This window comes from Moesziomyces antarcticus (assembly GCF_000747765.1).
Source record: "Moesziomyces antarcticus DNA, scaffold: scaffold_v10006, strain JCM 10317, whole genome shotgun sequence".
In the NCBI taxonomy this organism is placed as follows: domain Eukaryota; kingdom Fungi; phylum Basidiomycota; class Ustilaginomycetes; order Ustilaginales; family Ustilaginaceae; genus Moesziomyces; species Moesziomyces antarcticus.
The window spans coordinates 627,141-644,712 of NW_014639004.1; the positions used below are offsets into that span (position 1 = coordinate 627,141).

General features: G+C 63.5%; 7 protein-coding genes across 7 annotated transcripts; 3 read left to right on the forward strand and 4 right to left on the reverse strand.

The window, feature by feature from the left end:
* Positions 1-174: 174 nt before the first annotated feature.
* Positions 175-5,613, reverse strand: PAN0_006d3032 (kinesin-domain-containing protein; the record flags this gene model as incomplete). The annotated part of the gene is made up of 1 exon (XM_014801674.1): positions 175-5,613. The coding sequence occupies one exon, from the start codon at positions 5,611-5,613 to the stop codon at positions 175-177; it is 5,439 nt and encodes a 1,812-aa protein (XP_014657160.1).
* Positions 5,614-5,653: 40 nt separating this feature from the next.
* On the forward strand, positions 5,654-5,953 carry PAN0_006c3033 (uncharacterized protein; the record flags this gene model as incomplete). The annotated part of the gene is made up of 1 exon (XM_014801675.1): positions 5,654-5,953. One exon carries the CDS (start codon positions 5,654-5,656, stop codon positions 5,951-5,953), a length of 300 nt encoding a protein of 99 aa, XP_014657161.1.
* Positions 5,954-6,300: 347 nt separating this feature from the next.
* On the forward strand, positions 6,301-7,272 carry PAN0_006c3034 (enoyl-CoA hydratase/isomerase family protein; the record flags this gene model as incomplete). The annotated part of the gene is made up of 1 exon (XM_014801676.1): positions 6,301-7,272. The coding sequence occupies one exon, from the start codon at positions 6,301-6,303 to the stop codon at positions 7,270-7,272; it is 972 nt and encodes a 323-aa protein (XP_014657162.1).
* A 132-nt stretch (positions 7,273-7,404) lies between these two features.
* Positions 7,405-7,845, reverse strand: PAN0_006d3035 (histone-fold-containing protein; the record flags this gene model as incomplete). The annotated part of the gene is made up of 1 exon (XM_014801677.1): positions 7,405-7,845. One exon carries the CDS (start codon positions 7,843-7,845, stop codon positions 7,405-7,407), a length of 441 nt encoding a protein of 146 aa, XP_014657163.1.
* Positions 7,846-8,492: 647 nt separating this feature from the next.
* On the forward strand, positions 8,493-9,875 carry PAN0_006c3036 (3-deoxy-7-phosphoheptulonate synthase; the record flags this gene model as incomplete). The annotated part of the gene is made up of 1 exon (XM_014801678.1): positions 8,493-9,875. The coding sequence occupies one exon, from the start codon at positions 8,493-8,495 to the stop codon at positions 9,873-9,875; it is 1,383 nt and encodes a 460-aa protein (XP_014657164.1).
* A 90-nt stretch (positions 9,876-9,965) lies between these two features.
* PAN0_006d3037 (uncharacterized protein) lies at positions 9,966-15,416 on the reverse strand (the record flags this gene model as incomplete). Its single annotated transcript, XM_014801679.1, has 1 exon — positions 9,966-15,416. One exon carries the CDS (start codon positions 15,414-15,416, stop codon positions 9,966-9,968), a length of 5,451 nt encoding a protein of 1,816 aa, XP_014657165.1.
* A 422-nt stretch (positions 15,417-15,838) lies between these two features.
* PAN0_006d3038 (peroxisomal docking factor component Pex13-Penicillium chrysogenum) lies at positions 15,839-17,176 on the reverse strand (the record flags this gene model as incomplete). Its single annotated transcript, XM_014801680.1, has 1 exon — positions 15,839-17,176. One exon carries the CDS (start codon positions 17,174-17,176, stop codon positions 15,839-15,841), a length of 1,338 nt encoding a protein of 445 aa, XP_014657166.1.
* Positions 17,177-17,572: the final 396 nt, after the last annotated feature.

Sequence of the window (17,572 nt, forward strand, 5' to 3'; positions counted from 1 at the left end):
AAATAAAAAATCGGCAAAAAAAAAGGGCGCCCGTCATCCATGCGCTGGCGATCTCATCTCTCCCTCTCTCTCTCTCTCCTCGGCGGCTTTCAGGGGTTGGTGATCCTTCCCTCATTCGGCAACGCATCATCACTTGCACCTCGTAACAAACCCTTGACATTGCTACCGAAAATCTTACAGACAGAACAGCTTGTTGCTCTTTCGCTTGCTCACCTCCTCCAGTCTCGCCTCCAACGCCTTCCTCGCCCGCTCTTTCGCCTGACGTTCCTCCTCGATCTTGGACTCGTAGCCCTGCTTTTCGAGCAGCACGCTGTGGCGCACATTCTCCACCTCGCTCTGCGCCGAGTTGAGCTGCGTGCGCATCGCGTTCGCTTCGGCAGCGTAGCGCTCGCGCTCGCGCGTGACTTCGGCCAGCTGCACCCGGCTCTTGCGCAGATTGCGCTCGCTGTCGTTCAGCGCCGCCTCGAGCGTCGCCACCAGATCAATGTTCGCCTGCAGGTCGGCTTCGCAGTGGTTGAGCTGCTTGGCCAGGTTCTTGATCTCGTCCGCCTGCTCGCTCAACAGCCGCGTCAGCTTCACGTCCGCACCTAGGCCCGAAGCAGCGGGGCTGTGGATGGACGTCACTGACGACGAGCGCGTCATCATCCCCGCACCGCCGTTGGCGTTGGACGGCGACTCGGGCCGCGTCATGTGCGACGACGTCGAGGTGCGCACGCCCACCGACGTACGCACCCCCGCCGCACCTGCCGGCGTCGGAGGCGGCGGCATGTTGGGCGGCGGCGTCGGCGGCGGAGGCTTGACCGACCCCAGACTCGGTCGGTGGCTTCGCAGATCCAGCATGCCCGGCTCGTAGTCCGAGGTGCGCCGGCCATTCACCGGCGAACGCGCGCCGTTGGTCATGGCAATCGCCGCCGCCGCCGCTGCCGCCGCATCGTGCTCGCTCTGACTCTGCTGCCCGAAGCTCCCGCTGCCGTGCGAGCGCACCGAGCGCGTCTCGGACGTCGCCAGCCGCAGCTGCAGCTCCTTGACCCCCGCCTCGTGCCGCACACACTCGTCGCGCGCCGCCGCCAGCTCCGCCTTGAGCTTGCTCATCTCGCCGCGCGTCTTGCTCAGCGTCGACCTGTGTGCCTCGAGCTCGCGCCTCAGCGCCGCATCCGCCGCCGCGCCGTTTGGCGTCGCCGCCACTGCCGACGCATCCTGCTGCGCCTCGCTCTCCTGGCGCATCGTCTCGATCTCGATGAGCAGCTGGTCGCGCTCCTCCTGCGCCTCGGTCAACGCCGCCTCGAGCGTGACGAGCGCATCGCTGGTATCGTTGAGCTCCGCACGCAGCGTCTCCACCTCGTGCGGGTCGATATCAACCTTGCTCGCCAGCGCCACGTGCTTGGTGTGCAGCTCCTCGTACGCCTGCCGCATCTCGTCGCGGTCGCCGCTCGCCACCTGCACATCCAGCAGCGCACGCTCCAGCTTGGCGCCATGCTCGCTCTGCAGCGCCGACACCCTGGCGTCGAGCTCGGCCGTGTGCCGCGCGAGCGCCGCCGCCTCGGCCTCGCGCACCGCCAGCGCAAGCGCAGACGCATGCTGCGCCTCGAGCTCCATCGTCGCCGCCTCCACCGTCTTGGCATGGCTGGCGTGCAGCGCCTCGATCTGCGCCGCGTGCTCCTGCATCGCCTGCTTGAGCGACGCCGCATGTCGGGCGGCGGCAGCATCCGCTCCCTCCCTGGAGCGCGCGAGTTCGACACCGTGCTGCTTGCGAACAGCTTCCAGCTCCGCCGTCGCATCCGCACTGCTGCCGAGCGCCGACGCATGCTGCTCCGCCGCCTCCTGCAGCTTCTTGGCGTGCTGCTGCTTGAGCTCTTCCACCTCGGCAGCATGTTGCTCCCGGACACGCTCGAGCTCGGCAGCCTCTAGCTCGTCGGCGAGGCTGCGGTTGCTCGCGCTCGACGTGGGCACGCCACCATCCACCTCCGCATGCTTGGCGGCGAGCTGTGCGCGCAGCTGCTGGATCTCGAGCGACATGTTGGCCATCTGGTCGCGCGAGAGCGCCTCGAGCGTCTCGTTGTGCTTCTTGACCGCGTCAAGCTCGGCGGAGATGGTCTCGACGCTCTCGCGGTGCTGCGTCTCCTTGCGCGCCATGGAGCGCATGAGATCATCGAGCATCTGCGTGCCGCTCTCGGCCGTCGCCGTATCGCTCGCTGCCCCCTCGGCCATGACGCGTCTTATCGCCTCGAGATCCTTCTCGGTCGCAGGCGTGAGCGCGCCCGCCTCCACGCCCACCGCCGCTGCGGGCACCTCCAACAACTGTTGGTCGCCATTCTCGTCCTTTCGGCTGCGCAGCGTCGACTCGAGCGCCTGGATCTCGTCATCACGCTCCTTGAGCGCCTCCTGCAACCGCATGGTCTCCTTTTCGAGCGACGCCACCTTGCGCTCATAGTTCGCCGCCGAATCGGGCTCGAACGCGCGCAAGGTAGGCGAGGGCGGAACGGATCCCGTGAGCGAGAGCGGTCTGGGCCCGCGCGTCTGTGCCAGCTGCGAGGGCAAGGCCGACGCAAAATCCAGCGACGAAGACTGCGAGATGGAGCGCGTGCGCGTGTGAGCGAGCGGCGAGATGGCTGTGGACCGGGTGCCGTCGCTCTTGTTGTAGCCTAAAAAAGAGCCCGAGGAGCGGCGCGTGAGGCGGTTCGATGGACTGGGCGACTGGCGGTTGGTCGTGTCGAGCAGCAGGCTCGCTCGGCGGCTCGAGAGGCCGCGTTGCGAGCTACTGCCGCGCCCGGGCGTCTGTGGCGGCCGATTCTCATCGCCGCGCGAGTCGAGCACCTCGACCTGCTCGTCGTCGCCACCTGCATCCTTGTCGAGCTTGAACGAGTCGTCGTCCAGGTGTGCGGGCACACCGCCGTTGAGCTTGATCTCGGTCAGCTGCGAGTTGAGCTCGTTGATGTCGGCGAGCGACTCGTTGTATTTCTGCTTGGTCAGCTCGAGCTCGGCGCGGATGCTCGACTCGGAGTCGCGCACCGCGCGCATCTCCTCGTGCAGATCGAGCAGACGCTGCTCGAGCGTCGCTGCGGCCTTGTCTGTGCTGCTGTGCGTGTCCTCGCTAACGGCAGGCGTGTCGGTGCTCGCGTTTGCCGCTGCCGCTGCGAGCTGGAGCGTCTTGATCTGGTGCGAGAGAAACTGCTTCTGCTGCTCGTGGTCGTGCGCCGCCCTGGCGAGCTGGTCGTGCTGGCCAGTAAGGCTGTCGAAGCGCTCGGCAAGGCTGTCATGCTTGGCGGTCGCATCGGCGAGGCTCGTCTCGAGGCGGGCGAGCTCTGCGTGCTTTGCCTCGAGCTCTGCGGCCATGGCCTGGGTCTCCTTGCCGTTGTCGAGCAGTTCGAAGCGCGAGAGCAGGTTGCGGTACTCGTCGTCGCGCTTCTCGGCATCGGCCTCCATCTGGGCCACCTTGCGCGCGAGGCTGCTCGCCGACTCTTCGCTCGCGGCGATCCTGGCCTCGAGATCGCGGATGTACTGCTCGGAACTCGACTCGACCTCTCTGAGGCGCGCGATCTCCTTGTTGAGTTCGGCGAGCGTGGCCGAGTCGGTGTCGCCGCGCTCGCCGATGGTCTCGAGTCGCGCCTCGAGCTCGCGCGCATACGTGTTTGCCGACGACTCGCGCTCCTGCAGCTTGGTGAGGCGCGACTGGAGGTCTGCGAGCGAGTTCTCCTTGTCCTCGAGCTCGGTGGCGATGATCTCGAGCTGGGAGCTCTGCTGTTCGATCTGAGCCTCGCGCTCGTTGGCAATGTCTTCGACGTAGGCGAGCGCGGCCTTGGTGAGGTTGAGCTGGCCCTCGAGCGCGTCGATGGACTTTTCGTACTCGACGATGATGGGTTCTGCGGCGCGGAAGAAGTCCTGCTCGGTGCCGTCTTGTTTGGACGGATCGAGCTGCGTGCGGAGCTGGGTTACTTCTGCGGTGATCTGGGAGTGCTTCTGACTCAAGGAGGCGTACTTGTCCTGCCACGCCAGAATCTCGCGCTGCGTAGAGCGGGTTGCGTCCTTGTTGCGCGGGTCGTCGAGGTCGATTTGGCCCTTGCCGAGGCCCTTGATGAGGCTGAGCTCCTTGCGCAGACGCTGGACGAGGGTTTGGAGGTAGTCGATGTCGTCCCAGCCGACCTCGACCTCGTTGAGCTCTGCCTTGTTCTTGATGTTGCGCGCGCGGTTTGCGTACTGGAGCGTGTTTACGGTTTCGCTGACGTTGTACTCTGTTGGCGAGACGCAGGCGATCATGAGCGTATGTGCGTTGCCGCCGAGGCTGTCCTGGAGGAGGCGGGTGAGCTTGCTGTCGCGGTAGGGGATGTGGGTGGCGCGCCTTGCCTTTGCCGGGTCGCCGAGCGCCGAGATGACGTTTCCGAGCGCGTGGAGGCCCGAGTTGATGGAGATGCCCTCCTTGACGCGATCGCCCTGTGCGGCGGTGCGCTTGAGGCGTTCCGAGCCTGCGAGATCGACAAAGTGGAATTTGCTGGTGACAGTGATCCACTCACCGTCTGTGGTAGCGGTGGCCGAGTCGTCGGCGCCGACATCGCCGCCGGCTACGCTGGCAGGACGGAGGCCGGCGGAGGAGGCGCGACCGCTGAGGCCTGGGATGCCGCTTGGCGTCCTGCGGCCAAAGGAGGGCGAGGCGACGCGACCGGCCATGGGGATGCCCGAGGCACGCGAGAGGCTCGAGACGGAGCGGCCTGCGGGGGTGCTCCTTCCGCCGGCGCCGAAGCTGGAGGGGGGCGCCGAGTTGGGAGGCGGGCCGGAGCCATGCCACTTCTTTTGCGTGAGAGTGATGGAGAAGATGGCATGGGAGCGGGAGGACTGTGCGTTCATGTCGGTCTCGTTGGTCCTGCGTACGGAGCTGCCCTGGAGGAGGTGGTTCATGACCTCGGCAACGTTGTTGACCTTGAGCTCGCGGAGGCCGCTCCAGATGATCTGACCGTTCTTGCCCTCGCGGATCTGTACGTGCGGACGGGCGTCGCCGTCGATCGCGTCGCCGAGGAGGTCGATGAGGTCTTCGTTGTAGATCTCGATGAAGCTCACTTTGGCGGTGTACTGGATGGCGGACGACTTGTTGTTGCGCATGGCGGCGAAGATGCGTGCGACTGCGCGTGGGATGATGCCCATCTGCGGGTCTGGAGCGCGACCTGCGACGAGGGGTTCGTAGTCGATGTCGTCGCCTGCAGCGGTGCCCATGGTGTAGGACTTGCCGCTGGAGGTCTGACCGTATGCGAGGATGGTGACGTTGTAGCCTTCCATGAAGCGGTCGATCAAGGGTTCTGCGACGGTGAAGATCTGTGGCTGACCATCTGCGGGGGAGAATACGCGGTCGAAGCTGAATGCCTGGCGCTTATCGCGGGACTGGGTGGAAGAGGACGAGGAGGAGGCGGTTGCTGCGCTGGATGGAGCCGCTGGTGGTGCTGAGCCGGGTTCGACGGTGACGCTGTTGGCGGAAGTGGGGGTGAGGATGTTCTTTTGCCATCGTGGCGGTATGTTGTTGTGGTCTGCCGAGGTGACAGGACGGATGCGCACGGCGACCTGTACGGAGGTGGTGTTTTGGGAAAGGGAGGGCGTGGAGGCGCCGCTCGCCTCGCGTGTCCTGGACATGATGGGCGCGAAGATGCGGTCACGCAGACCGTAGAGAATGATGTTTGTGGTCGTGGTCAAGACGGAGCAGCGGATTGGATCGAGGCCGAAGCAAGACGAGGAGAAGAAGGAGGAGGAGGAGGAGGAGGAGGAGGAGGAGGAGGAGGGCGCACTGATGGCGACCAGAGAGGGCTGGCAGAAAGGGCTGCGCAACACGCACTGCACCGCACTCACCGACTGCAGCGTTTGCACCGCTTCCAACCGACCCTTTTCTGCCAACGCAGCGTTCGGTTCTGCACCCCTTCCAAAGGTGCAGCAGCAGCAGCAGCAGCAGCCCAGCCTCAAGAAAAAGGCGGTTTAAGGAATCCAATTTGCAAAAGTGTTGGACCGGCTCCTTTGGCTCCCTTTGCGCTTTGAGCCGCTCTCTTTCCGCGCTAGGCTCGCCTCGCCTCGCCAGCTGTCAGGCGAGCTGCAGTCTGCGAGGGCGCCCAACGCGCTTCTCTACGCGAGATGCGCTCGGCTCGCGTGCGCTCATCTTTCCCAGCAATGTCAGATCAAAGTGGTTAACACGTTTATCGCCTAAATCGTGTCGCATCGGCATGCGTGGGCCGAGGTAGCCGGCGAGCGAGCAAGCTTTAAAGGCCGGCATGGCTCGTTCGCCCCCTGCTTTCCCCGCATTCACATCACCGCCATACTTCCAACGACGCCATGTGGACGGCGATCAATCCGCATCCTCGCGTGTCGGACGTGGACGTGGCGAGGTTCGACTACGCCGCGTATGCGTGGCAGGACATCAAGGTCGAGTTGCGCCCGGATGGCGTCGCGATCGTATGGCTCGACAGGGCCGAGCAGTACAACACCTTTACGGGGCCCATGGCGTTCTCGATCGTATTTGCGTTTGAGCTGTTCGACGCCGACGACCGCGTAAGAGTTGCTGTCATCACCGGTGCGGGTGGCAAGGTGTTTTGCGCAGGCGCCTATCTCGCCCAGGGGTTCGGGGCGATTGCTGACCATGCGCAGGGCCATCGCGATGGAGGCGGCCAGGTCGGGCTCGCCATTCTGCGGTGTCGCAAGCCGTCCATCGCCGCGATCAACGGAAACGCCATCGGCATCGGCGTCACCATGACGCTCTCGTGCGACTTCAGGTTGGTCGCAGACAACGCCAAGGTGGGCATTCCGTTTGTCAAGCGCGGTATAGCCATGGAGGCGTGTTCGTCGTACCTCCTCCCGCGACTGGTGGGCGTGTCCAAGGCGATGGACATTATCCTGACGGGCGAAGTGCGCGCTCCTAGCGATGAGAGCTATGCGGCGCTGTGGACGCGCGCCCCCCTGCCGCAGAACAAGGTGCTCGACGAATCGCTCAAACTCGCCGCCACCCTCGCCCAGAACAGCGCCGTCTCCATGGCGCTGTGCAAGGCGCAGATGTGGAGACAGCTCGACTCGCCCGAAGACGCACATCTGCTCGAAAGCCAGGGCATCTGGGAAACAAGCAGGCTCGACGGCCTCGAGGGCGCAAAGAGCTTCCTCGAGAAACGCAAGCCCCAGTTCCCGGGAACCATGGCCGACCTTGACCGATTCGCCTTTTGGCCGTGGTGGAAGCAGACCGACGTAGCAAAGTACCCGCGTGGCCCCGAATCCCTGCGTGCCGCCACCGCCCTCGCACCCAAGAGCAAGCTGTAGCGTCTTTGTTACTCTGCCTAGCGATCAACAATCGAGTAACAGTGTTTGCGTGTGTGTTTTCGAGCCAAGGGGGGTTTAAAAGTACAGTGTGTGCGTGTGGTGGATGCAATAACAGAGAGAGAGATAGAGGATTCAATTCGCCGCTTCGAAGCGAGCCTTGCTGGCGGCAAACAGGAGTTCCTGCTGACGCTGCAGCTCCTCTTCGCTCATCCCGGACTGTTCCATCCTGGTCGTTTTGCGCTCTCGATCCTTCTGGGCCGCCTTGTGTTCGGAGAGCACGCTCTTCGCCTCTTCGATGAACGCTGGGAAGCCGAGATCGTCGAGGGCCTTGAGCACGTGTTCCGGTGCGATGGTCTTTTTCGAGTCCTTTTCGCACACCTCGTTGGCCTCGGACGAGAGCAGGTGGATGAACTCGACGCAGCACTCGATGAGCAAGTCGCGCGTTTCCTTGCTGCACGTCACCTCCTTGGGCAGCAGCTCCGAGATGAGTTTCTGCACCGTTGCTTTCGGCAGCGACAGCTCGTCGTCCACTGCCGCCGCGCCTGCCGAGCCGAAATGCTCGTCGTCGGACATGGCGCCGCGAAAATTCGGATGGGTGTTAGACCGAAAAGAATTCCTTGGCCCGAGGAAATTCCCTAGTCAAAGCGGTGAGGGGGGAAGAAGAGGAGGAGGAAATTTGGAGGAGCTGCGAGGGTGAGGGGGGACGTGAGCGGATCCAATTCGCTTTTATTGCTTCCACCAACGAGTGCATCGCCCCACCGATTCCCAACCGACGCGTCTCGCCCAAGTGCTCGCTTTCAAGCCCAGCGCGCTCAGAGCCAGTTGCGACGTGTTGGCCCGACCCCGCCTCAACGCTTTCTCGTCCACCAGAACTCGCCTCAGCGCCGAAAAAAGATTTTCGCTCAAAAAAACACCGCCCGAGTGCACGCCATCAATGCTCAGCAGCCCTTGCTCCGCTGGCCACGTCCGTCATCGCCATCTTGCGCACCTCAACGCCATATGCCACCATGCCACTCCCGCATTTGAACAGCCAAGCTGGCGCTCGGGCTTGCGGTCAATGCTATGCAAGTCCACAAACGTGCCGAATGTTGGTGGTGTGAGGCAGCGCCGGGCGAAGCAAGAGTGGATGCATCGGGAAACGATCGGGTACTGAAGTGCAGGATCGGCATCGATGTGGAAGCTGCAGTGTGAAATCGAAATGACTCGAAAGGCCGCCGCCAATGGGAGCGAGAAGATCGGTCAGTCGAGGCCTAGACTTGGCTCAAGCGTGCATGGACGTGCATCCGCTTCTTGTCCCCGACTTCTTCTTCCACCACACCTACCCACCTCGCCACCTCCCCACCACCACCTTTCCTCTTGGATATTGTAACATGACCGCATTGACGTACAAGGACGCGCTCAACGAGCTGGACGATCGCCGGATCAAGTCGATCAAGCCTCTTCTGCCGCCGCAGATCCTCATCGAAGAGTACCCGCTCACCCTCCAAGCCGCCCAAACGGTTGCTTCGGGGCGCAAGGCGACCGAGGAGATCGTCAAGCACGAAGACGATCGTCTGCTCGTCGTCGTCGGTCCGTGCTCGATCCACGATGTCCGCTCCGGCCTCGAATACGCCCGCAAGCTGGCTGCCTATGCCGAGGGCGCCAAGGAGGACCTGCACATCGTCATGCGAGTGTACTTTGAAAAGCCACGCACGACGGTCGGGTGGAAAGGGCTGATCAACGATCCGAATCTCAACGGCAGCTTCCAGATCAACAAAGGTCTGCGCCTCGCGCGCGGCTTCCTGCTCGAAGTCAACAACCTCGGCTTGCCTGCGGGGACCGAGTTCCTCGACACCATTTCGCCACAGTACACTGCGGACCTGATTTCGTGGGGTGCCATCGGTGCACGCACTACTGAATCCCAAGTTCACCGCGAGCTCAGCTCCGGCTTGTCGATGCCCATCGGCTTTAAAAACGGTACGGACGGGTCGATCAGCATTGCGGTGGATGCGATCAAGGCGGCGAGCTCCGAACACGTCTTCCTCTCCGTGACCAAACAGGGCATTTCGGCCATCGTAGAGACCAACGGCAACGATGCATGCCACGTCATCCTACGCGGTGCCAACACCGGCCCCAACTACTCTGCCGACGACGTCCGCACCGTATCGGACAAACTCGTGGCTGCTGGATTGGGTGCGAGGATTATGATCGATTGCTCGCACGGCAATTCGGAGAAGAAGCACGAGAACCAGACGCGCGTCGTCGCGAGCATCGCCGAACAGCTTGCACGCGGCGACGAGTACGGCTGCAACATCTTTGGCGTCATGATCGAAAGCAACCTCGTCGAGGGCAAACAGTCCATCCCCGCCCAAGGTCCCACCGCACTCAAGTACGGTCAGTCCATCACCGATGCCTGCGTCAACTGGGATACCACTGTGCAGGCACTCGATACACTCCGAACCGCTGTTCAGGCAAGAAGGGCGCAACCCGAGGCAAAGAGGTTCTTCAAGGCGCGTCTGAGCCGCACCACCAGCTCGGTCGGTATCAACGACCACTTTCTCGGCGCCAATTCGCAACCCACCGCCTTCAACGACGACGCCCTAGCCTCGCTCGGAAAACGCTAAACCCCCCCACACACTCACACCCCATCAATCCTCGCTCCCTTTTTTCATCCAAATTTTGTCTTTGCGTTTTGTGCTGAGAGAATGGCGAGTTTAAAAAGCTGGGTGGCGACAAGTTGGACACGTGCTGGTCGTCTTGAGCAACGCCACGGCACACTCTTGGTGAAAGACATGTGCACACGGTAGGATGACGGCGTTTTGATCCTGCCTGAACTGGGCCAAGCAGATGGTGCACTTGTCTACGCGCACACCCACGCAGCTCAGCTTCTGCTTCACCCTCCCCTCGCGTGTGATGCGGCGTGCATCGCACTCGATCCGTCCCACCGACAGCGACGCCAACTGCGCCGACGTGGCTGCCGTGGCTTGCGCAGGCCCCAGGAACGCTCCGATCGCAGAGAGCTGCTCATAGTGCGCCCCCTCCCGTTCGAGTTGGGCCACCAGCAGGTCAAAGTCCGTCAGGCCCAGCGAGGCTTCCCGAGCCGCCGGGCGACGAGAAGCAGACGAGTCGATAGGTGCGGTGGAGGTCGAAGCATCTTGCGATGGAGAAGTAGAGTCCGAGTTGCTGCCCTGCGCTAGGGGTCGAGTCGAGCTGGATTGTGGCAGAGTAGCTGCGCTTGAGCTGTCTCCACGCTGAGCAGCAGCGCTTGAGCTGGCGGCCGGCACTTGAGCAGGTGTTATCGAGCCCAACTGCGACCACGAATCTCGACCCGAGCTGCCCGCACGCGACTGCGCAGCTGTGGTTGAGCTGGTGTCGCGAACCTGTGCAGACGGCGTCGAATTGGAGGTCTGCGACTGATTCGCCGAGGCCGTCGAGCTATTCATCCGAGCCTGAACAGCTGTTTCCGATCCGAACTGCGACCAAGAATCTCGACCTGAGCTGTGTTCGCGCCGAGCAGGTATTGTCGAGCTGGAGCCGGATCGTGTAGCTGTGGCCCCGCTGTTGGACGCACGCTCACCAGCCGAGTCTGAACTGTTGGCCCATGGTTGAGAAGAGCTTGAACCGGTGGCCCATTGCTGAGCAGCCGAGTACGAACCGGCTCCGCGCTGGCCATCTGTAGACGCGCGCTTTGCACCCTGACACACGTTCGCACGACCCACCGCGCTGGACGCGGTCGCCCACTGCGCATCGTCCGAGCTGTCGTGTCGACGTTGGCCAGCCGAGCTGGAGCCGTTGGCTCCTTGCCGAGCAGCGCCTGAGCTGTCCGCTCTTTGCTCCGATCTCGTGCTACTGCGCACCTGCTCTGTCGTGCTGGCCAAGCCCACCGCTTCTCCGCGATACGCAGGTGTCGAACCTCGCGACTGCATCGACGCCCACCCTTCTCCCTCCGACGAGCCGCCAGTCCGGTCCGAAGATCGCATCGTCACGCTGCCGCTCGATGTGCCTTGCTGCTGCGGTGCGCTCGCGCGGTCCATAAGTATAGCCGGCGATGAGCTGCCTTCGCTTGCCTTTCCACTCGCAAAAGACTTCGCGCTCGACTCTTCCATCCACCTTTCGCGTGGCGGACGTGTAGGCAGCGGTGGGGGCATGGGCAACCCGTTCCTGGGTGCGCTATCAATGCCCAGCCCCTGCACCCTTACCGACTGTGGCAGCATCGGCAGCGGCCTCCCCGCCTCACCATTTCCTCTTCTTGCCAGCGCCGCCGCCTGAGCTGCAGCGATCGACGCCTCAAGACCGTTTCTGCTCGCAGCAGCCACAATGTGCTCCTGCGTCATTACGGGCGATTTGGACGGCACGCGCGCGTCTCCCGTGAGCGTATCCATGGCCACCGTACGCGGGGACCTTACCAGCCCCTTCACTTCCGGCACCGCAAGGTGGCTTTGCGTCCACGCCGAAGCTGCCTCGTCGATCTGCCGCGCCAGCGCGTCCATGTCCACACTCTGCCTCGTCGGCGGCGGAGGAGGTGGCCGCCTCTGCACCCCTTCCCCGTCGTTGGAAGAGAAGCGCTGGAATACTGCCGCGTCCGCGCGCTTGGTGGGAGATGTGGGCTTGTCGTGACCAGCGCTTGGCGTCGCCTCGAAGCGCGAGACCATCTCGGAGACGCGTCCGATCCTGAGCGGTTCCAGCGGTGCGGGCAGCCGATCTTGCTCCTCGGACGGGATATTCGCCAGCCACGGCGTCGCACCCTGCGCCGTACTTGCCGACGGCGGAAAGTGACGCGTGGCATCCGTAATCGCCGGCAGCCTACCCCTTGGCAGTGGTGCCGCCGACGAGCGCGGGTTTACAAACGACACCGGCCGAGCAGTCGACGGCGCACGCGACAACCCCGACTGCGAGGGCACAATTGGCTCCACTCGACCACGCACAGCGCCCTGACGAGACAACCTACTCCTAGCCGGCGGAACTGGTGGAGCCACGCTCTTCTCCCCCACTGGTGGTGCCTCCGACTCCCCGACCGGGAGGGGATGCAACCGTCCACCGAGCTCTGCACGACTCATAGCGCTGGGCGGAAGCATGGAGGTGGGACGGCCAGTCTTGGCGAGGAGCCGCTCGAGCGCCGCGAGCGAGTCGTGCTTCGCCTGGGTGGCGCTCACCTGTGCGATCTGCGCGAGTGCTTCGTCGCGCGCCTTTTGCTCGGGCGTCTGCGTCGACGACACCTTGCGTGCATCGCCCGCCGTTTCTTGCTCCTTGACGCTCCGGTTGGACGCGCGACGCGAGCTGTTTATCGGACGCGCACCCTCGACTGCCGTCGTTGCCGCGCCATCAGCACTCGCCACCAACGGCTGGCCGAATAGGCCCTTGAGACGACCGCCCACATCCGGCCTCCTTTGCCCGTACCCCAGCGGCTGCAGCAGCGGCTCCATCCCCGATCTCACGACTGGCGCCGCCTCATTCCGCCCGCGTACGACGTTGACTTGTGGGACCGGTGGCGTCTCGTCTGCGTCCGACACGTCGCGACTGCTCGACGAGTCTTCCTGGAACTCTCCCGCCCTCGCCTCGAGTACGTCGTTGTGCGATGCCCCAGCGACGCTCCCAGTTGGCGCTGGATGCTCGGGCCGTTCGGGCAGTTTACCTCTAGCCTTTACGCTGAGCTTTCGTTCAGGACCATTCTCCACCGCCTTACTTAGCCCATCGCGCCTATCCCCGTCGAGGATGGACAAATTAGGTGCCGAAGAGCTGTTCCGCGCATGCACCGAGCTACGCGCATCCTTGAAAGCATCCACCTCTGCTTCCTTTGCCGCATCCCTGAAAGCTTGATGCTGGTCATCATCCTCGTCGCTCGACGAGTACTGGTCGAGCGCATCGTCGGTATCGGTCGAGTCGGAGTCCGAGAACGCTGCTCCACCCCTTGACCTACCGAGCACAAGCGGGGGTGGAGCTTTTGGCAGCACCTCATCCATGAGCTTGAGATTCTCCGGGTCGGGTACCTTGCTTCCGCTGCGTCGGGATGCTCGGTTGAATGCACCAGGCATATCTTGCTCGCTCTCGCTGCTGTCCGACTGCTCGCGCAGATGCTGCACCCGCGCGGCCGCATCATCTTCGCGCTTGCGCAGCGCATCAAACGCCGCTGCCTCGGCCAGCCACTGCTCGATCGACGAGTCCGACTCGGCTCCATCGTCCTCCTCGTGCGACGAATCCTCGCCATCGCCAACGAGCTCAGCGCTGTCGACTTGACCAGTCGATGTGCTTGCCTCGTCGTCGCCCGCAGCGCGCGCGTGGATCGCTGGCGGCGGGGCAGAAATAACAAACAGCGTGTCTTCGGGTCGTCGGCTGAGCGGAAGGTGCGAGTCGCTACCGTGTGTTCTCGCCGCATGTGCCAGCTCTACTCGACGCCCAGGTGCGCCTCCCACCGATGCGCGAACACCAGCGTTGGAACGCGCATTGTCCGCTCTGGAGCTTCCCGCGTTCGGCGTATCGGAATTGGTCTTCCTGTGGCCCAGGATGTGATTCGAGCGAGGAGAACGGATAGCATCCTGACCGTCGGAGATTTGAGAGGCTGGCGATGGCGCCATTGGCGGCAGGCCAAGACGAGGCTCGTTGGACAACGACAGACGGCCACTGATGTTGGCGACGTCAGCCTCCACTGCGACAGGAGCGCTTGTCGGCTGGCTGATCGGCGACTCTGATGATTCGACAGCAGGTGTTTCTTGAGCCTGCGCACTTGCTTGGTCCTGATCAACGTCGTGCGGCTGATCAAGAGCTTCTGCTTCAGGAGCAGCAGGTTCCGACGCTGGCACTTCTGCTTCTGCTTCATCTTCCGAGCCCGCACCGTCGAGCGTAGCGTCCAAAGTCGGCGCCTCTTGCTCCGCACGGGCATCTTGCTGCCCCTCGCTTGCTCGAAACTGCGCCGCGCGTTCGCGTGCCACACGACGCTGCTGTTCCCTGAGCAGTCTGACATCAAAGCTGAGACCGTTGCGCAAATCCGACTCCCATGCCCTGCGCTCTTCGGTGAGCTCGACACTGTCATTTCCGCTTGACGTCGAGCTTATCGTCGACCCCCGGCTCTGCGGCCTTTCTTCGGCGGTCTGCTCTTGTGTTGACGGACCGTTGACCGGTTCATCTTCATCGTCACTGACAAAGGGTGGTGGTGGGCTATCGGGAATGCGCACGTGAGGCTGTGGAGCGATGAGCTGCGCATCTGCCGCCGCTTCCGAATGCGATGGTGGCTGTGGCGGCGTCGGTGGTCTCGTCGCCCCCTCGGGAAACGGTGGCGGAAGGTCATCTGGATCGTCCTCGGTAATGTCGTTCCATACATTTTGGCGGTGCAGAGACTGTTGCGCAGGCTGTGATTGCGCGCTCGATGGACCGCTGGGGGCAGGATCGAGCGATGCAAAAGCGTTTTGAGATCGACGCTGAGCTGCGGGTGCACTCTCGGTGCGGGATCGACGCGGAGCCTCCGTCGTCTGCGCAGAGCCCGGATGAGGCTGTACAGGGTCGTTGTCGTTGAACGAAAGTGCGCTGTCGGGTCGACTGGTCGCACTTGCTCTGGAAGCAGGTCTGCTGGCATCCTCGCGTGCGACCGACTGTCTGCGTCTTCGCAACCTGGTCGCTGTCGTCTGTGCGGTGGGTGGAGGTGTCTGGAGATACGAGGTGGAAGCCAAGGTCGGCGTCTGGTTGCCGCTGTGCGCACGACGCATGACACCCTGCTGCGCCGGAGCTGACAGCAGCGCTCCACTCCCCGCCGCGGCATCATCAAGCGCAGCCTGGAACCGACGCCCCGGGTCAAGCAATCCGGTAGACACGCCGGCATTACGAGGTGTATTTGGCGAGAGCGCGGCATGCGTTGGCGCCGCAAGAGCCGCCGCCGCCGCATGTGCATTGTGCGCCTTCCGCTGTCGCACCTTTTGCTTCTTCTCCTTGGCCTGCTTTCGCAGCAAGTTGTCGGGCGCCGTAAGCGTGACCCTGCCGAAATGCGACTCGAGGTTGGTCAGGTACGGCGCATCGGCCGCATCCACGCCCCTAGCTGGTTGAGTCAAAGACGGTCCTGCGGAGGCGGAGGCGGCATGCACGTCGGTCGACCGCGGAAGCAGCGAGCCGGACGAGTGGGCGTGACCGGCGAGGTTGTACATGCGCGAGCGATCGGCTCTGCGTTGTGCGGGCGGCATGGTGGAGGCGCTGCATGCCGAGCAGTGGCTGCTATCGTGTGCTGCTGCTCGTGCTGCAAGTGAGCGAGGGTGTTGGTGGAGGTGAAGGTGTGTGTTGGATGCTGGTTCGAGCGTTGGCGGGTCGCGGCTTGAAATCGCCTGTTAGGCTTGGCAAAAAAAGAGAGCCGCCCAACACTGCACGTCGCGGCCCAGTCAACGTCACCTGGCAGACTCGCACCCACACTCTGGCATGCACGCCAACCCCCCGCCAAGGGCTATTTTGGGCTGGACCCTCGCACACTCATTCGTCATTCGCTTACTGCACAAGCAAAGGTAGAAATGATATCCGCAACGGACACATGGGTTTGACTGGGATCGGGAAAAGAAGGGTACAAGTACAATATACATCCGGGTGGGTCTTTGCAGTGTGCAAGAGGCGGGGCTTAGGTGGCCTTGACAGTGGCCGGCTTGGCAGGTTGTGCGGACACCTTGTCGGCGGTGTCGGCTGCCTTTGTGGTGGTTGAGGCAGCAGAAGCCTTGGTGGCGCGCTCCTTTGCCGACTCGAGCGACTCGACGTAGGTGCTGGGGAACCAGCCGATGCGGCCGTCGCGCGTGCGTCCGCGCCACCACGCGCTCTCCGCGCCCGTCTGCGGGTCGTGCTTGCTGAGCACGGCTACAATGTCGTTGGGCTGCAGACTCAGCTCGAGCGGGTCGGTGGCAGGGTAGGCGTACAGCGCGCGCACAAAGGTGAGCTTGCTCGGATCGATGGGCTCGCCGTTTTCGCCGGCGGCGATCATGCCTCCACCATGCTGGCCCGGAAGCAGACCGGCCTGACCCGGGTTGTGGCCCTGCTGTTCGAGGCGTTGACGCTCGGCTTCCTGCTTGGCGGTGATGAAGCGCACCAGCTTGCCCATCAGGTAGGGCAGGCCGATGACCGCCATGAAGAAGACGATGAGCGGACGCTTGCTCGGCCGCGCCGCCTTGCCCGGCTGACCGTTGGCGCCGTGTGCGGCAAACTCCTTGAACTCGCGCGCATCGAGCTCGACGGCGGGCGCCTTTCCTGCCAGGCGCAGTCCGAGATTCTTGAGGTAGCGTGCCAGTGCAAAGATGCTGAGCACCTGGCCGAGGTAGGTGCGCAGGTGGGCGAACTGATCGGCCACACCCACCATGGCGAAGAAGCTGCTGTGCGTCGCCATGAACGTGCTCTCGAGCATCTGCGCAAAGCCGCCAAACGCGCCGACGATGCTGCTGATGAGCTCGAACGTCGCCTGGGTGCCGGCCTCCATGCGCTGGGTGAGCGAGACGTCACCGGGCTGTCCCGGCATGCCTGGCATGCCGCCCATGCCCATGCCCATTCCCATGCCCATGCCACCGTAACCTCCGTAGCCGCCGTAGCTTCCGTAGCCTCCGTATCCTCCGTAGCTGCCGTAGCTTCCGTATCCCATGCCGCCCATGCCGCCCATGCCGCCCATGCCGCCGTAGCGCGAGTAAGGGGAGCCGTAGGAGGTGCCGTATGTGGAGCCCATGCCGCCGTATGTCGAGCCGAGTCCACCGACGGTGCTTCTGTACGGCGAGTTGTAGGCGGATGCACCGTATGCTCCGGTGGTGGATGTGGTGGCGCCGAGTGTGGATGGACGTTCGGGCAGTGCGGGCGCAGCAGCGGATGTGGTGGCGAGCGCAGATGACGAAGCGGCGGACGACGACGACATGGTGGAAGAGGAGGAGAGATCGGCAGCCGCGCCTGCGCCTGCACGTTCCCAAGGCTTGGGTGGCGATGGCATGGGTCGTGGGCGGAGGTTGTGTGGATCCGATGTGTGTCCGGTGTGTCGAAATTAGATGGTGCAAGAGCAGGGACCGACGATGGGATAGTGGCACGATGGATGGTGTTGCGGAGGATGAAGAGGATTGCGAGCTGCGCGGCACAAAGTGTGGGGGCAGCCGGTGCGATCAAGCGAGCCAGAGAGGGACGGAGAGAGGTGATTCACCCCGCCTTGCACTCGTTTCACGCCTGCTTTTGCTGCTTTGCTGCTGAATTTCGGGATGCGGTCTCCACCGGCTCAGTCCCAATCCACAGCCGGGGCAGGCGCACCATTTTTGCCGCCTCAAGCAATGTTAGACCGTCCTCTCGCTACTCCGCTCGACCCATTCAGTCGGCCGGATGGGGAAAGATCGACACA